The sequence below is a fragment of the Anopheles darlingi genome, chromosome 2 (assembly GCF_943734745.1).
Source record: "Anopheles darlingi chromosome 2, idAnoDarlMG_H_01, whole genome shotgun sequence".
In the NCBI taxonomy this organism is placed as follows: Eukaryota; Metazoa; Arthropoda; class Insecta; order Diptera; family Culicidae; genus Anopheles; species Anopheles darlingi.
This window is the reverse complement of record NC_064874.1, coordinates 73,660,375-73,679,477: the sequence shown is the minus strand read 5'-3', so window position 1 is coordinate 73,679,477 and position 19,103 is coordinate 73,660,375. Positions and strand designations below refer to the sequence as shown.

Genomic DNA, 19,103 nt, shown 5'->3' with positions numbered 1-19,103 from the left:
TTAGTTAAACAAAGGAATGGTTCTTGGTGTGCCGCGCGCCGTTGTCGCTGCGATCGCTAATCCATCAATCAGTGAGCGAACATAATAAATGATTTTATAGTTTGCCCAATTTAAGGCCCTGGTTTTGGGGGATTTGAAATGGGTTCCAAAAATCCTAGAGAACCCAGAGCCATTTCGGGATTATTTTGCGAGACTTTCAACTTCGAAGTTTTGTTGCTACGCTACTACGCTGGAAAATCCCGTTTATAACCTTGAGCCTCACAATACTTGTAGCGATATAAGAAGCTGGAATCACTGCAGACGGGCAAGCAACCATTCGGAACGCCACGAAACGAAAAAGGGAAACCACCAGAAGAGATCATCGTGGCAGCGTCGTGGCATGTAATGTAAAATTCAACTTTTCAACAACAAATTCTCCTGTTCCCGCGTGCAAAGAGAGAGAGACCGTCTACGCGATCTCCTGGCACCTCGAACACAGCCCAAAAACCACCCGGCAAAAATGCTGGCGAAAGCCAACAACAAAACGCTCCGAAGAATGTGTTCATTATCTTCGCGCATGGTTTGTGGCTGAGGCAATGACTGAGGCTGTGGTTTGGTTTCGCAACGGTTCGCTACTTCTCGCCCCCCATCTTCTGCCTTATGTATGCAGCAGCAGGAGTAGCAACAGTAGCGGCAGATAGCAGAAGCGACAGACCACAACCAGCCGGCTACGTGGCCACAAGAAGCAGTGGAGAGAACAAAGTCGACGGAACAGACCGCAGCAGCACCTCTGCAAAACGCGCTCCCCTTTTCTGACCGAGGGTACGGGGACGTAACACACTCACACCATTCACACTCCGTCTCGTCGTCCGGTTCAGATTGAATTTAGCCAAAGTCGTTAACGCCGGATGGGATGCGTTGCGGCGGAGCGGAAGGCTTTTTGGCGAAAAAAGTCGAAGGTCGTCGGTCGGCCGGTCGAATGAAATCGAAACGACCAGGGGTCGGATCGAAGGAAGAGGAGACCCGACCGAAAGACCCTCCCCCCCGCCTCTCCGTCCGGGCAGCTCTTACGAAAGGGAACCGGAAGTACGGTCGGTGAACACTTCGCGTATACTCGCGCCGTCGTCCGTATGGTCTGTGGCCGAAATGTGAAGGAAAGTTATTTCACTTTTATTAGGTCATTCCTCGTGGGGGGTGGGAGTCGGTGTGAGTTCCTTATACCGTGGCCAATCGACCCGGCTGGCCTGAGACAATAACCCGGAGTAGGAGGCCCGGTCAGCGAGGCGCGTTGAAGTCGTAAAGTCTTAATTGCACACGCACGACGCAGCACCGGCAGCAGCCGGACTTAATGTCGAATCCAGATCTTCGACCGGCCATTGTACTGTTAGCGATCGTGAGCTATCATCCCCCGGTCCATACCAACCCGGGCGTCCGGAGTTTCGTTAATGGCTTCTGGAGAGTCTGCTTCTGTTGATGCCACTTACGATTATGGTGGTGGTGGTGGACGTTGACGTCGAAAAGTTCCTCGAACTTCAAGCTTTCCAGCCGAGTACACAGAGTGTCAATGTGCTCGACAGTGGAGTTCTCTCCAGAACAGACTCGCGCAGAGAAACCAAGAAGCGGAAGAACTTCGGGAAGAACTGACAGTCGAGAGCCGTAGATACGTCGATAAGACAAACCGGGAAGTGCGAAGTGCGAAGCGGTTCTGCTGTTAATGAGGATTCCATGTTGCTCTTTATGGCGCAGGGCAGCGCAAGTTCAACTGTGGATTGCTGATGCCTCGCTGAAGGGCCCTCTACTATACATGAACTTGACTTTGACACACTCGATGAGTAAACCAACCACATGTGTTATGCAAACCGCACCCACGGGGCACAGCGATAATCACGCGAGAACATCGACTTAACCGTCACCGTCACACGGCCGGTAATGTGTGACTCAACTCTCAACGCGTGGTGTTGCCGAGCGTATGGTTTGTTGAACTTCCACCCTCCTTTGACTCTGTGCGACCGACCGACACAGAGACACGGAGCAGGAGCCACGTGCCAAGTTCTGGTACGTCGCAAGCGAAACGAACCGCGACCGAACCGTGAACATCACCCGGCATCATCAGCTTCATCTTCATCATCGGCAGCAACAGCATGTCGCCATCGGAGTCGCACCAGTGTGACGGTGTGGTGTGGTGTGGTGTGGGAATTGAAAAGAAGGCAAAGTAGAACAACGGAGTGCATTTGAAGGGTCTTCCAACTTCTTCGAAATCGCCTCAGGCGCCGCCAGCAACAGAAGTGCAACAGAGCTCGCGCATTGAGGCGATTGATCCCGATGGTCCCGTGCGCGGAAGAGCGATCGTACGCGATCGCTAGAGAAGAGAAAGGAATGGTGTGGGGTAATACAATAAAACGCCATTTATCTAGCTTTATCGTTGATGGTGAATCTTCGCGTAAACCTGTTGCAACCAGGCCCTCCGGTCCTTTTGATCACATCCATTGCGTTACTGCTGTTCCTGGGAGCATTTGTGTGCTTTTGGTCGCGATCGTGGTTGAATTGTTTGCACGATGCAAAACGATGCACAAGTAAGCTGGTAAGCTACAGCCCCAAAAACCGCGGATAGTTCGTGAGTCATCGGGTCCGTGTGTACACGCTCGGATAGAATGAACTCATGCGCCAACCACCAGTTTCCAGTTCTGGTATTATGGCTTTCTGCGGTGCCGCGCTACGCTGCGAGAACTGCTACTCCAAATGCTCCACTTGGTTAGAGCTCCGACGCGGAAGGGGAAAGAGGAGAACGAGACGAGTGTAGTACCCCCGCACGAAGACGCCAAGACTCGTTCCTTTGTCTCGGGGAATACAAGAAGAAGGAGAAGGTTGCGCGTTTGCGTATAGTGTCCGGGTATTGCCGTTGTAGTGCCCGAGTGATGTCGTGCAGCTGTCACCGTTGAACCGTTAGAATGGGGCCCTGCGCGGTGGAAGGTACGTCACAAAGCCACGAGCACACAAAACCACAAACTGGGGGATATGTTACTGGAGATGAATAACCCCTGGGCGTTCGATGTAGGGCAAACACACGAGCGGCAGTGACAGTCCTGAGTCGCGGGGGGTTTTCCGCATCTTTTATGGAACTCACCTCCAGGAATAACAACTCCGAAGTCTGCTGCTGTTGATGCTCCACACAATAGCAGACAGTAGGACAAAAATAGGACTCCCTCCTGCCGTTTGCGGTTATATTCCGAGCGATTGTTTCCTGGAACTACTAAGCCAACTTACTGGGCGACATTTTGGAAGTTACAAGGCGGTCACCTCCACACTTCAGAGAGTGATCTGCCAACGTGGTAGTAACGGTATAGGGCAGATCTTACACAGGTTAAGACTTTTGCCTCAATTTTCCAAACACCTCACACGTTCGACACAGCAGTAAATTGCGCGCAAAGAAACCACGACGAACCAAGCCTTCCGAGTTCAAGATTTCCCAGGAAACCTTGGCCGCTGGTTGGCTGACCAGCCGCAGGCCCATTTTGTTTACCCAAACTCCCGCCAAAAAAAAAATCCTCGACGCCGGACCACGACCACGAGAAGCTGCAAATAATGGCGAGCCACTGTGTTTAGCTGCTAATTATTTCAAATCGCTCCACGCCATCGCCGCCGCCATTGCCATGGCGTCATAAGCTCAAGCTTCTCCTCCGGTGGGTGCTCCTGCACCTAAAGGCTATTTTTGAACGATCGCAGCCAACCAGCCAGCCCGAGTAATGAACCATAATGGAACACATATACACATAGTTATAATGACGCGGTAGCCACCGTAATCGCCCTTGTCCGTGGCTTCCTTTCCCTCCGCATTTCTCTGCCCCAAAGGATGTCTGCCTCACCTCGGACAATCCTCGTTTATCTTGGGCCACTATAATGCGGCAGTGCGGGCGCGCGGCTCGGTAGCAGCGCTGATCTCCTCCAAGTACGGGATGGGGGTGCAAAGGCTACCAAAAAGCCAAACGATCATCATGATGATCATCATCTACCCGGCCGTGAGGTGCTGTGATGGTGATCACACGAAGCAAAGCGCTGAAAACTGATGCGCGAAATGTGGCGCGGCGTCGTCGGTGTGGGATCTCCCCCTCCGGGAGTCTCCTGAACTGTTGTCGGTGTTGTTGTTGTTGTTATTCGGCCCTCCCAGCACCAGCAGCGAGTGAAAGTACACAAAACGGGGGAGCGACGAGTGTGCTTCTCTTTCTCCAGCCGCGCCGCCGCCGCCATGTGCCGTTCGTAGCGGATCCGGACGGATTGTGTAACAACAGCGCGCAGCGCGCTCGCACGCTGCTTGGTGACGGAACGACACACACACAGAACGCAGCACAATCTTCGACCGGTGCGGTGCGTCCGGCCTTCTGCAAAATGGGATGCAGCATCGCCATCCCCGAAAAGTGCACGCACGGCGCACGTGTGTGTGGGAGCGGCGCTCGGGCTAGCCACCCGGAGCTCCTTTCTAAAAAAAAAAAAAAAATGGCACACGAGAGAGCGGAAGCGCACCGGTGTGGCCTCGAAAGGTGCCTTTGTCCGGGTGACACAACGTAACGCAAAGCGGGGAAAGCGAGATTGGCAATCGGTTCGCTGAAGGTGTGGAGCTCTAAACCAATTGGTGGCAGATCTGGAGCAATCGTCAGACCATCTTACTCAGCGACACGCCGACATAGACACGGCAGCATTCCATGGGGATGATGCAATGAAGGATCGGTTCTATTGACTGATCCGGCCGAGCTTACCTTCCAATCCGAAAGCGGCTTCCAAACACCATTCTTCTGCTCTCGGTGCACCTCTCGGGGAGGCACGGTGACGCTGATGTTGATGATGGCAATGATCGTGTGGCACACACAATCCACGTCATACACGTCAGCACAAACACAGAAACGACTCCTTCTTCTCCTCCCCACCCTCTGTTGTCTCACTCAACTCTCTCTCTAATCTGATGCTGATCGGTAATTGCTTTTCCTTTGCAGATGCCGCACCACACACCGCGGTCACAGGCGGTCACAGCCCCTTTCGTTTCGTTGTTGACTCACTTCCAGGGGCGCGCGTGCGCGTGTGTGTGTGGGTAAGTATGTGTGTGCGAACTGCGCCTGGTGTAGGCAGCAGCAGCAGCAGCAACAGCTGAGGCGGCGTCGTTCTGCTAACCTAATTTTGTGCGAAACACCCTTTTCCGGTCAGCACACACACACGCGGCTTCATGTCACATCACACCGTCACCAGCAGCAGCACACTAACCCGGAATACGGTGCGAAAGGTGCGCCACCGTAGAGACAACACGCCACGGCACTGGACACGGGGAAGGGGTCAGTGCACACTTGGCTTCTAATACTTGGTTGATGATCGCGCACAGCTGATCGTTATCACACTTCCACAAACCCCCCTTCGCGCGTTCTGCGCACATGCGAACAGGGTTCAGAAGGTTATCTGCTTTTGCTTTGGCTGGCGGGGACTCTTCACAGTAGAGCGTGCTTCACGCTACACTTTGCACAAGGTCGAACACAGCTAGTCACCGCGTCGTCGATATCGCGCTCATTCCCGGTGATCATTCCGCAACCGGGTCCCCCTGTCCGAGTTCTCGGATTACACACACGCAACGGGCACCCCTATCTCTCAAGTGAGCTGCCGATCGATCCGATGCAGAGCGATCGGCGTGTCGAGCAGTAATTCTGAATGCGCACCAGAGCACGCCAGATGGTTGGAAATGCAAAATGCAACCGTTCTCCCCACGGTAGATTTCGCTTTCGCACTCATACACGTTGCACAGACGAGCGGGCAATTAACACGAGAAGAGAAGTCACACAAAACGGCGGTCGGCGGTTGGAGAAGTTACAGGAGAACCCGTGGTAGAGTGTGAGAGGAAAAGATCGCGTCACGGAACGTACGTACGTCCGTGCCGTACAACGATCAACTGGAAACTGGGCGCCTCCTCCTGCTCGAACCGTAGTAGCTGCGGTGTTCGGTTTCGAGCAGTGCGAACATAACCGGATGATCGTGGCGGTTGGGGTTCGGTTCCAGCGGCACGACGACGATGATGATGATGATGATGATGCCGCAAAGAGCTCGAATTTGGAGCGTGGGGCTAGGAATGGTTACAGTGCGTTCCAATGTGGTGGCCACAACCGGGTTTATTCGATCTAAGGCTTATATGAACCATGAAAATCGTAATTTTTGGAACATGTTTTTGTTAAATAAACTTTTCTACATTTCTTTTCGTTAAACTTTACTTCAGTAACTAAAAGTCGAGTAAAGCTATCCCAAGAATGGTTTCCTCAATTCTCAGATTCTTCCTCAATAATTTGTACTTAGTGAGAGTACAGCTTTTAGCAATGGGCACTTCTACATGAAGCATAATCATTCAAAATTATTTGAACAAAGCCATGATCATTACACTCATCATATGATCAATGATTAACCAGCATGTATGGAGACGCCAAGTGTGTAAATGGGTGGGCATATTATTGTACAACTTTCAACCCAGCATGAGTGCTGTGAAACATACTTCAGTCGAAATAATTCACTCTCATAATAACGATTTTAGCATTTAAAAGTAAAATTATTAAGTGTTTGAAATTATGTTTAAATCATTTTCATTTTATCTAAATTTTAATTAATTGCAAAACTCCCATCATGTGCTGCAAGAATCGCGAACCAAACGGAAAACAGAACCAAAAGAAACGCAAAACTGGGAGACTCCGAGGGAAGCGTTTCTCTCTCTTCGGCGATCGCCATCGCGAGAGAGCTCGAAAGGGAGCAAACTATGGGTTATTCGCGTGCAGTTGCCGCTTAAAACATATTTGCCAAGTACATAATTTCGTCTGTAGCTTAGTCAAATTAAACATTAAACGTGTATGAAGTACATGTCTAGTGACAGACAGTGTTATTAACTTCAACTGTCTTGCGATCACTCGGCTTTTTGGAATTCCATAAAAGATACTCTTCTCCACCATGGAAAGGAATCCCAAACCTTATGCTACCCAAACGTCCTTCAAAGACGCTCCTTCATTTTTACGCGAATAACTGGTAGACACCTTCGTGGCCCCTTTTTCTACCTTGAGCTGCCTGGCAGAGGCACGGCAGAGGACGATCATCACCGAAACAACCGGCACACAACAACAACAGCAACAAAAACCGCTCGCATCATTTACCGATCAGTAGGTCATCATGTCATACGCGGCCCAGCGCGTCTATCTAAACTCTTCCCTTTTTATGGATTCATGCGGCTGCGCGCCTTCAAAAAGACATGTGACCAGCAACAGCAGCAGCAGCAGCAACCCACCAGAGAGCCACGAAAGTAAGTTAATCCGCACCGGCGCGAAGGAACCGCGTTTTTAATGTGTTTGTAGATAGACACCTCCGCGTGCCACGGGCATAGAAGGCGCCTGTGCATGTGGGTGGCCAGCCGCATGAGGGATCCTCGTGGGCTCTACGGAGGACCCCGTATCGGTCTCTGAGACGGGAGGTGGTGGCCTCGAGCAAGGCTGTTGCGGTCGCTTTTCGAACTGTAGTAAACGGTGCGCGCGCGCGCGGGTTCTGGTTTACCCATTGAACCCACTGACCTCTTGAGCCACTCCAAACCATCACCCGTGGCGGCGCGTAAGCTACATTGAGACAGATCACTCACTCACACACACACATACACATACACACACGCGCGTCTCCTAAACCGGCAAACCGGGTAGTAAGATGTGACACCGAAAACGGTAACGATTGGACCAGGTGTGGCCCCAGAGCGGGCGACACCCGTGATCGACTGGCCCGAAAAATTACAAAATCAGTTCAAACGCCGCTTCGGAACGAGGGGAGGGGGAGAGGGCCACCCCCGAGAGATCGTGTGATCCCGATCTCTGAAAAAGCGCAGCACCACCAGCATGATTGATGGACATGATGGCGAAACTGCCACCGCGTACGAACGGGGCCCGGGGTACGTCACATGGAGCCCCAGGCCTGCGACGTCGCATGGCCAGCCAGCGTTTGTGGCCGAATCAAATCGACCGCCGTCGCCATTAGCGCTCTGCGCTCTGCGAACCGAACCGAGATTGGGGCGTGGGCTGCTGGGGTGTCGAAGTGAGCCTCCAGCATGCAGACAGACAGAGTGTAGAGAATGTTGTGAATGATGGAACACTGAAAACGTCACCGCCGATTGGCCACCCCGGGGGTCACCCCGAACGCTGCAGGTGGTGGCCTGGCGTCGCTGCATGGGATTAGGTTGATTGAGATGATTGAGCCCCTTTTTGGGGTTTGGCCTAGAGAGTAGTGCTACAGTGTTACACTCGTATCCGTATCGCAACAAGTATAGCACCTAGACCGCATTGCGTAAAGTTATTAGATGGATTAGGGAGGCCGCCGCGCGGCCCTTTTTGAAGTGCGTTTATGAAGTTTCATAAAAGGCGCAGCACCGCAAGCCGCAGTAGCAGCAGGAGAAGATGAAGAGCTTCTCTACTGCGGCTACTGGAAAGGGTATAATGTACTTGGAACAGTTCCACTAATCGTGAGACTCGAGGGCGAGTGAAGTTACTCAAAGTCATATAGCCCTTCCCGGGTGTAATGGTATCTTGGGCTTGGGCCACAAATGACTAATATTCCCACCAGTCTAGGCCAGCTCCAGTCTGGTCTGCTCTGGCCATCGATCGTAAAAGGAAAACATTGACTCCACTGCGCACTCCCATTCCAAAATCCGTTCCGAATTCAACCGGCCTTCCGCTCCAAGGCACCAGCAAGATCAAGAGATGTCTCTATAACGCGTCCATCGCTGAGACGTTCGTGAGGTGGCGCGCAAGGTATTTATATTCCGGATTAGCTTCGCTCCGAATGGAAAGTTTCACTTTCGATCTGGAGCACCCAGAGCAGCGCGGAGGTCGTCGTCGCCGTCGCCGTCGTCGTCGGGAGATCCCGTAGACAGATCGAAGCACAGACGGTACACCTTGACGGGTTCCTCCCGCCCCGTACCGTCGCGGTTATTGAAGTAGTATTTCTTCCAATTTACGGTGCCATACCGATGGCACCGTGTACGAGATATATAGAGCCGTCGGATGGAAAATGTGGCTGTTCCGTGAAGGTGGTCAGATGCCATCTCTCGTGGCAGGCGCAACGAACTGAACTAACGAGCCAATTTTCAAACATTTCACACACATAGACACCACGGACACAGAGACAGACACAAACATTTCACTCATTCCGGGCCGCGACTGACGCGACTATCTAAACGATCCGCGCCGAGGAACCATCTGGAGTAGTAAGTTGATGCCCGGACCTGGACCCCAGGCCGTGATGTGACCTATCTGCCGGGGGTTCGCGTTCGTGCCCGCCACGTCCAGTGTGGCGCCGCAAATCAAACCCCGGCTAAAGGTTCATCTAAATTGGATGTTGCACCACCGATCTTCCACCACTCCCACCGAAGAAGTCCCAATTCTCGGGCTCTGTCCCGCACGCTATTCCCCTTCTTCTTCTTCTACTTTTTCTTCTTCTTTCGAGCTAAAGTTCACCCCCCCGACAAGTACCACGCCGCAGCACCACCGACTTGGCAATCTGGTGCTGCTGCTGCTGCTGCTGCCCCTGCCAGAGGTCGCACGCGCACACTGTGGAGGGTGTTTCTAGTATCCTTCCCGCGAGGGCCCTTGGTAAACATCTTAATGACAGCTGCACCACCAACCCACTTCAGGGCGGCTCGCGTGGCGAAAGTGGAAGAAAATTCGCCGGAGCACGTCAAAATACGGCCATAACAAACGTCGTCGTCATCGTCGTCGGCGTCGCTGTTGTTGATCCATCAATAGTGGTCCCGTAGTGGATTCGCGCAGACTTACAGACAGACAGATAGACGTCGTCCTCGACCAGAAGTATCGACGTTGGGTGCTTTATTGATTTATGGAGTTCATTTTCCGCACAACAGAGACCTGTGCGCTAGAGACCTTTCGGGAAGGCACTGTAGCAGTCTGTGCACCATGCCCGTGAGTCCCGGCACTTTCGAGTCGCGAAACTGTTGGAGTTGGGTCCAGGGGGGGTTTTTGGAAGATCGTTTGTCGATTCCCTTTGGTAAACTATTTGGCCCTTCTTTTTGTAGCAGATGCGTAGCGAGAGATTCAGCGTTTGCAATACTGGGAACTGCAACGACGCTTCTAAGTCGGGCGCACGAAACGCGCGAAACGTTCACTTTCCGTCCAGCGCCCATTAAGGGAGGTTGACCCGGGGGCGTCAACGGGATCTGTGGGGTTTAGCCCGTTCACCTACCTATTCGACGGTGCGAGCGCGCGAGAAAACATGGCTCGACCACGGCGTAATCCCGTGGGTCGAGGTCTGTGGCAGGTGAAGACAAGGAACCCTTCTAGGTCCCTCCCTTCCCCGGTACGGTGGAGGGATTGGACATGGACTAGGATTCAATTCGTCTTATTAGGATCGATGCTCGATCGTTAGTTTTGGGTGGAGGCGTATTGAGAATTGCATTGGTTAGCGCTTATTGGTAGCGCCGTTGTTCGACCTTTTCCACTGAATATGGTCACGGAACCGTCTCAGCATCTTGGGTAACAGCTTCATCAAGTTCTTTTCCAACATCCCCCCGCCTTGCTGCTGCAGTGGTCGCATAATTAAACTTCCATAAAACCGTCGCTTTCGTCGCTTTATTTGCGCAACGTTATCCCGCCGCCCAATACTGGCACCGACTCCTGACCTGTGCTGTGGACGCCGTAATTCAGATCAATCAACCCGAACCCGAAACCGAGCTTCCATGGGCGAAACCACAAATTACTGACCATTCCGCGCAATCAAACAACGCCGCCAACTACAACCGCAATTCGGCAGCGCAGCGGCGGCGGCGACGACGGCTACTAAATTCCAGACCTTACGTTATCGTTGGACGCTGGCAGATGAACCAATTTCGTGGCGAAACTGATGCCTCGCCGAGCCGAATGCCGAGCACCTACAGATTACACCATCCAAGGAAGGGCGGTGGCATGAACCACAATTCATCGATCTCTGCTGCAGATCCTTTATATCGAGGTCAAAGAAATAGTTTCCCCGGGCCGGGCAAGATGACGAAATGGCTACCCTGCCGAGAGGTCAGCGGGGTGCGAATTATGACGTTTTAATATGCCACCTCGCTTTCCGGTCAGGACTTGCCAAAAAAAAAAAAACCGGGACGAATTGTGATTGATTTATCGGTATTCGACAGACAGACAAGGAATAATTGTCGCGGACACTGACTGGACAGGTGCAAAACAGTGGACCGGACTCACCCAGTGTCCCATAATACGTTTCCAATACGATTTCGTTCGCTACTTCAAGGTCGAAGGCCACGAGAAAGACATCAGTCCATCATTCCGACATTACCAGCACCAGGACCACGCGTAAATCAGGGCACGACGCAAAAATAAAAGCGGGTAACTGGAATACGCAACTAGGGCGCGTCGAATAGAGCACTTCCCTAAATTACAGGGCGTCACTCCTTCGCCATCGTCTGGCGACGCTCGGCAGGGATGCAGCGATGATTGAAAGCGATCGTTATGATCACACAGCCATCAGCGACACGATCATCAACACACACCCGTGTACCGCGATGTCGATCTATTTGCAGTGAAAAGGAGGTGTGCCCGGGAATAGATTGCACGCGTTAGAGGGAGGAAATCGGTGGCCGTAAGGTGTTTCTGGAACAAACATTAGCACTGCCGCGTTCAAGCCACTAAAGCGTCCAAGGCGCTTCGAGTGATAACGCAAGAAGGAGGATGTAGAACCAATGAGTGGGGGCCGAGTGAACCTTGCGTACCTCGAGATTGCCTTGATTACCCCGTTTACTTTTCATTTGAGCGATCGCCTTCAAGCTCCTAAGCTTAATGAAAACTTAGATAGCTTGTAAAGCAGGACTTTGGACTGTTCCAACCGATCATCAAGTATTGAACATTGTTGCCGATGAATCAACGTCAAGGTCGTCCATAGTTCTCAGTTGTTTAGATCAAATTGCAGCTTTCAAGCAATTTTGCTTAGGAGATAATCAACACACCCTAGCGGCGTTCGCGTTGATTAACAGTATTATGTCAAAACATTAGCGAACGGCTCAGCGCCTGCTCCTAATTGATATTTAGATAAATCATCCAGAACCACTTGAGATACGGATCGTATCGACAAGCGAAGGAGCCCCAGTTTCGCACATCGTTCCCTGCCCTGCCAGCTGAATTCACTTTCAATTTCCCACACACACACACACACACACACACACACACACACTCACACACATGAGGCGCGTGCGCCCACCCTAAACCGATAAGTGCCCACCACACAGCGCTGAATGCCATAAGCACTAGGATCACCAATTCGATGTGGCTAATTTTGAGGCTCGCCGCAGTTCGCGTACTGTTGCAAAGGCACCCTCTCTCTCTCTCAAAAGCCTTTCTGCCCACGAGGATCACTTTAACGAAGCGTGCAGCGTGTGCACCGCATGCAAAAACAGCGGCGGCCACAGGCGGCCGCCTATAGCCACCACCCACCACTGGCTGAACCTTAAAAGCGTCAGTGCGCGAGTGCGCAATAATGGTGGTTACGATTCCTCCTCGTCTCGGAAAGGCCACCACACTGGCGCTGCCCACCCGATGACGTATGTGTGGCAGAGTGGAAAATCATAAAACGCCATCATCACCACCGCATGACCGCATCGTTGGTGTAGACCGGCTACAGCAGTCTAGGCCAGCCAGCCAGCCAGCCAGCAAACCCCAAAAACCATCTCCCTACTGGAAGGGTGCAGCGTCGCATAACTATCCTTCTCTTCCTCTCCTCCGGAGGCCTCCTGGAGTAAAAGGTGGAGGGTTCCGATTCGCTGCGGTTCATGAAAATCGGTTCCAATAAATTGCAGTTGCAATATGTTTACAATTTACCCGCGGCGCAAACACTTCATAAAACTCGTACGTTACGCTATCAGCAGCAGCAGCAGCAGCAGCAACACCAGCAAAGGGCCTTCTCAGGGGGCCAATGTGATTGTGTGGATTTATTTGGGCGCCACATTTGGTCGTGGAGCGGCAGGAAAACGTTTGTGTGGCGACGCCGGCAGACAGGACAGTCAAAAGAGACAATAATTCACGCGGTAGTGAAGGGCTCGGCAGCACCAGGGCACCATCTTGCTTGCTGTCGCCAATTGTGACACTGGTCAGCTGGAGGTTGTCGAAGCGACGCTCGTGTATACATACACGCCAAGTGATAAGTTCGCTTCGCTAGTTAGAGAGTCCGTAAAGCGCCCGTCGACTAGCGGCTAAAATCAATCTCCTCCCTTCCGAACCCGATCATTCGACAGGGCTCGTTCGGGGTGTTTGGGTTGGGTGTTGTCCACAACACCGGCGAGCCGCAGTAATGGATGATAGCTGCCAATTTGGTGACGATGTGGCGAATTTAATGCATTTCGCAATGAAGCTAACGAACAAACTAACACAACACAACACAACACAACTGACCTAACTGACCATGGCATGATGGTGCACACATTGGAGCGCAACAGGAAACACCACCGCCCATAATTCTCCATCGCTCGCTGACTCGCTCTTTTGCATTGGGAGGCTTTGAATGGACATTTACGTAGCGTTGTTTCGTGCCAAACACGATCGAACATTGATTTAGGTGGCCACACGGTGGGGTAGCCTCCCTCGGGACGGACGCCCTACGCAAAACTGTTGTGACATGCCGGATACCGTGGCTAAGTGATCGGTAGAGGAAGGCGGAGAATGTATCGATCGTTTGACCTTTCGTTTCGCGATCTTTAGCACCATTTTTGGTGTAGACATAGGAGGTACTTCTGGTAGTCTGTAGTAGTATCAAAACCTGGGGGGCATAGACAGTCGAAGATTTATAGGATCATTTGCAGAAGATCATTTCGCAATTAAATATGAAGAATGATAGTATAATAGGAAGAAAAAAGATGAAACATGTTCAAATCATTATAAATCATTATTCGAAACTCTATTGGTTGATAATTTTTGTCCCGTTTTGTTCACAAGCACGGCCGTTGCGAGTTCAAATTCAAAGTGCTCGCTTTGCTATAAATGATCTGCTCGAAATTGCTATAAAACTGCTCGAGAGCTGCTTACCCGGCCACAGCGCCACCTAGCGGTACTTCGCCCAAACATCGGTCAAGATCACGCGCGATCGCGAAGCGGAAAATCGTCGCCGGAAAAGGTTTCGCGGTCGAGACCGGACAATTTGTTTACTTTAACATGATTTACAAACCAATTGCAATACTATTCATCAGCCTTCGGGAACCAAAATAGAAAGCAGCGGCATGTAAATCCGAATTAAATGTCACTTGGAATGTCGCGCGCTGTAAGATCAATTACCCTGACCCCGGAACGAACGATTGGGCATTCCTTATCCATGCTAATCGCTCTTTCCATCCCGTATTACGCCCAGGAAAGGGATGGGCGCAACATTGTAACAGGCTAATGTTAACAACATGCGTGTCGAAAAGCTCTCTCGCGTTTGAACGTACAACGTGCTCGAGGACACAAATGCCAACAACGGCGGTCCGAGATGCCCTTTACATCCTCTATGTTTCGATTGGGGCAGCTACCGGCTGGTCGACATCGGCGGTTCAGCCCTTTTCTGTCTCTTCTTACTGTGCTTTGGGCTGTGGCGCTCCAGTTCCATAAATCGTCCCGCCCACCCCCCGTGCCCGTCCGCCCCGGCTCCGGCGTGACGATAGAAAATCGTGTATCGAGCAACCGAGCGAGCCGACAGCCGAACTCGGCAAAATGGTTAATGTCAACATGCGCGAATCGCTCTGCTCTGTCGAGACTATCGTCGTCAGGTCAGTTGCAGCTAGCTAGAGCAGCAACAAGAATGAGTCGATCTTTCGCGTCGCTTCATCATTGTTTTGGTTGCACGATCGGCCGGGCTGCACTGCGCTATTATATCATTTGACAAACCGTGCGCCACTGCCGACCATTTTCGATGACACCACGTCGTCCACGAGATCGTGGCCCCCTAGAAGATACCTCGTTGTCACTTCAAGCGAACGAAATGAAGTGAAAAGCTCGAGCAACAGCGACAAGAGCGACTGTTTTCCGTGGCTCACGATCACGATCGCAACTTCACAAACTACAGACTCACCCTCGTCACCATCGCTCAATCGCCAGCCAGCGGGCGCGTGGTGTAGATTACGAATTTCGAACAGCGAAACCGGAGGCACACAGATCTGATCCGCATCTGCCGCGGCCAGTTGATGCGAAACATGCGACGATTGTGTGGCGCAGACGCGCGCGCGCACAACATCAGAAACAGCATCGCCGACAAAGCGCGCACCTCGCGTGATCGAGCCCAATTTATTAGGTGTCACTACTGCAGATGCCGATTGTGGATACTGAGTAGGACTTCGTTCGAACATCCAAGAAGCTCCCTGGCTGTCCAAATGCAATGCTTTACACAATTCGAAAGCATTCTCTCACTAACAGACGTTGTAGTGCCGGCTCTAGCTCCGATCGGCACGTAGATCAACCACCATTTAAAGGATCGCGATTTGTAGTACACTGTTTCGTCGGTACTATTAACTTGGCACACCGTTACCTGACACTAATTATCGAAAAACCATAAATCACCTCGCAACTGAACTCCCCTCTCCCCTACGCTTCACCATCGATCGGTTCAATCATTCGAATCGAACAAGCGACTTCTAAACGATCGCGTTTAAATCATCGATAAAACTTCAATTTACTATCGCGCACCATATTCCAGCTACAAAGTAACGGGCGCAGGGCGGAGAGGTGGCATGCAAAAAAAAAGCCCCTGGCATGGATGGAATATCCGTCAACGCCGCAACGACAACACAGCACCGGGCGATAAAGTGCAACAAATGTTGCAGCCATTAATTGATCGCTCTTCCAGTCCTGCGGGCACCCGCACGACGATGTCGCCGGCGAAAACACCCCGGAAAAGGAAAGCAACGGCACCCCCGCGAGCGCACGCCTTTATGAAGAGCTGCGGCGGACGACTAGCGGTTTTGTGCAGTGGTACGATAAAAATCTAATGCCTTTTTACCATAGTTGCGAGTGGTTCTGCTGCTGCTGCTGCTGCTGCTGCTGCTGCTGCTGCTGCTGCTGCTGCTGCTGCTGCTGCTGCTGCTGCTGCTGCTGCTAACGGTTTGTGATTTATTCTTCGTTTTTGCCATTTTCCTTGTCCAACCGAACAGAGGAACCGATGGTGAGCTGTGTGCTGTGCTGTGTTCTTTTGCAGCAAGTGAATCGGTCGGTTCCTGCCTTGTAAGCTGCCACTCAGTGCTTGAGCTGCAAATGAATGCACTTCCCCCCACGGTTTGTGCTTGTCCACCAAAGAGAAACCATCTTGAGGAGCAGTTTCCTAAGGAGAGAAAACGTGCTGGAAAAATCACGAGAAAACGCTCGACCTGCACAAGCCACAGCCATGGCGCAAAATAAGCGCAATGGAAATGGTTTGTGTTCGCGGAGCAAATAAAAAGGAGGCGGAAACAGCACGGTACGTGGAGAGTTATTTATGGCAACCTAATTATCGGGCCGCGGTCGTCGCTGGACCGCCATAATTAATCAGCCGATATTCTAATGGGGTCAGCATACTTTGCAGCAACCACAACCAAGGTCTGATATCGTATCGTCCTTGTCGTCGTCGTCGTCGTCGGCATCGTCGGTCGTTCGCTAGGCCAAAAGGGCGTACCAAACGCTGCACACCGCGACATTGAAACGGTTTCGAGGTACAAAAGACTTCAACGCTAAGCGGCGAACTGGTTCAACCTCAAACCGACCTAATGCAATCAGTTAAAGCATCAGGGCACAGCGTACCACCAAACCACCCCTCTTGAGTAGGATCAATTAATGTCAATTCAAGGGTGAGCATGAATGAGAGAGAGAGAGAGAGAGAGAGAGAGAGAGAGAGAGAGAGAGAAGGATAAAGACGGTGCGCACGCTTTACCTATAAGTTCACGAACCAGCCAGCTTCAAGCTCCTAGCGTTTGCTGGCAATGAGCAACCGAACAAAAAAAACAGGGAACCAAAATCATGACCGATCAAGCGGCAATATTAATAGGCGCTTAGATTTGATCCTATGGTACCTGGGCGCTGTGGCTATACTTCTTGCGCGGCTAAGGTTCTTGCGGTTAGCGGCACTGCAGCAGCAACAGCAGCAGCAGTACCAGCATCCGACAGAGACACCATGGCGTTGCCCATAATATGATTATAATAAATTCATGCCCATTAAAGAATAGGTCAACTGTCTTTGTGAAGCACTCGTGGAGCGGCAGTAGTAGTGCTCCTGCATCAAGGGTCTGCATCACAACTTTAGGCACCGGACCGGAGGGAAGTGACCCGAAGTATGCATGCCCAAGAATCAAAGACGTATTCCCCACAAGCGCTTAGTATAATGATTCAATTACAAATCTACCTTTTAGTAGGTCCGTCTCTGTGGGTTGGGTTGGATTAGTGTGCTGTTAGTGTCCGACAACTTTTCCCGTTACCCCGACCGCGGTGCCGGGTGTCCTTTGCATTCTTTGCGTGAAACCATTTGTCAGTCCGTCCGACATATGGTGCTCGTGCCGCCGATTGCCGCTCAAAAACAACTACAATACACACACACACACACACACACACGCCGAACACTAGATACAGACAATGATGTTGTTAGTGTTCATGTTCCCTTAATTATCAACCCTTAATAGTGGCCGCAGCATATGTATGCGTCCAGAGCGCGTTTTTAACACTCGCACCCTGCTGTCGTGAGACACTTCGACACATTAACACTACATCGCAGATCAGGAAAGCAAATTTATGAGACAGTTTTTACTGCCTCGACACGACGTTTGTTAGCAACGGCTCAATAAGATAATCTCGATCGTGGAATTGAATGGTTAACCTCTGCGATTGTTTATAACCCGCTCATAACATAGTAGCAAATCTGTGCAACCAGCAGTTGACGATCGATTTTGTAAAACAAAAACCATCGATCAGTTTGCAACGATTTAATACGTTTAATTGTTTCTGTCACTTACCTTTTGCTTCCCATCGAGATGAGCTGCTGATGCTGATGATATTGTTGCTGTTGCTGCTGTAGCTGCTGCTGTTGTTGATGATGATGGTGATGCTGGTGCGGCTGCTGTTGATGGTGATGATGATGTTGATGGTGATGCTGAAGGAACTGGTGCTGCATTTGCTGCAGCGTTGGCTGCTGCCCATTGCACTCTGCCAGCGGTTGCACCGGCATGCGCGGTTTCAACGGTGGTGGTGGCGTGGTCCCGTTCACCTTCATCAGATACTCCGATGCCGGTATCTGTTGCGAGTTGTGGGTACGCTTGCGTACCGAAATCCGTGTATCCGATTGCCGACCGGCCACGAACTGTGGCTGAACGGGCATCACCAGACCCGGCTGCGAGTGAGCAGTCTGCTGCAACGGGAGTGACAACCGATGCTGCTGCTGTTGTTGTTGCTGCTGTTGCTGCTGTTGCTGCTCGTGCGTTGGCCTACCGTTGGTGGTGTGCTGCTGCATACGATGCAGATGAGCTGCCTGGTGATGGTGCATCGAAGCCGGTGAACCCAACGATGGTAGGATCTGTGTCTTGGCCAAGCTGGATGCCGGACGACGGTGTCCATTCACGGGTGTTGAGACATCGGTCTGGTGGTGCGTCTGGCTTGGTTGTTGAGGTTTTTTCGGAACCGCCGGTGGTCCCGCAATGCCGTTCTGCGGGGGACCCGCTTGTTGCGCAGTCGGATGTTGTGGACCGGGAGGAGACAGATTCTCGAACGTTGAGGCCCGGTACAGGCTCTTCTTGTTGGTTTGACCGGCGAAACTGTTCCGCCGGCTGGCCGAGTTGGAGCGACAGTCACCGGAATCGCTGAGCTGGCGCATGTGTCTCAGGATTTCGGGTGGTGGCGGTGGCAGTGGTTCGTCCTGGTTGACCATCAGTACGTCCTCGGTAGGGCTGAGCATCGGTGGCGGTGGTGGCAGCTCGGGGCTCGGTATTCGTAGCATCGGGTTCTTGGGTGGCCGCTCCGGAACCCAATCATCGAGCGCAATAATTGGTCCCATGATCATTGGTCCGAGTAGGTCCTTCGACAGTTGCTGGCGCTGCTGAATCAGCTTATCACGGATTGACGAGTACTCCGAGGCGGATGACGTTCTGTCGGAGAAGA

At 51.8% G+C, this 19,103-nt stretch overlaps 1 protein-coding gene across 2 annotated transcripts in view; it reads right to left on the bottom strand.

Moving 5' to 3' along the window:
- Window positions 1–19,103, bottom strand: part of LOC125950485 (protein Shroom) — a 183,592-nt gene that overhangs the window by 62,958 nt on the left and 101,531 nt on the right. For both annotated transcript variants that reach the window (XM_049678518.1, XM_049678519.1), the window contains exon 7: window positions 17,966–19,090. In XM_049678518.1, coding sequence (XP_049534475.1) covers window positions 17,966–19,090 — 1,125 coding nt within the window. The remainder of the gene's footprint in view (window positions 1–17,965; window positions 19,091–19,103) is intronic.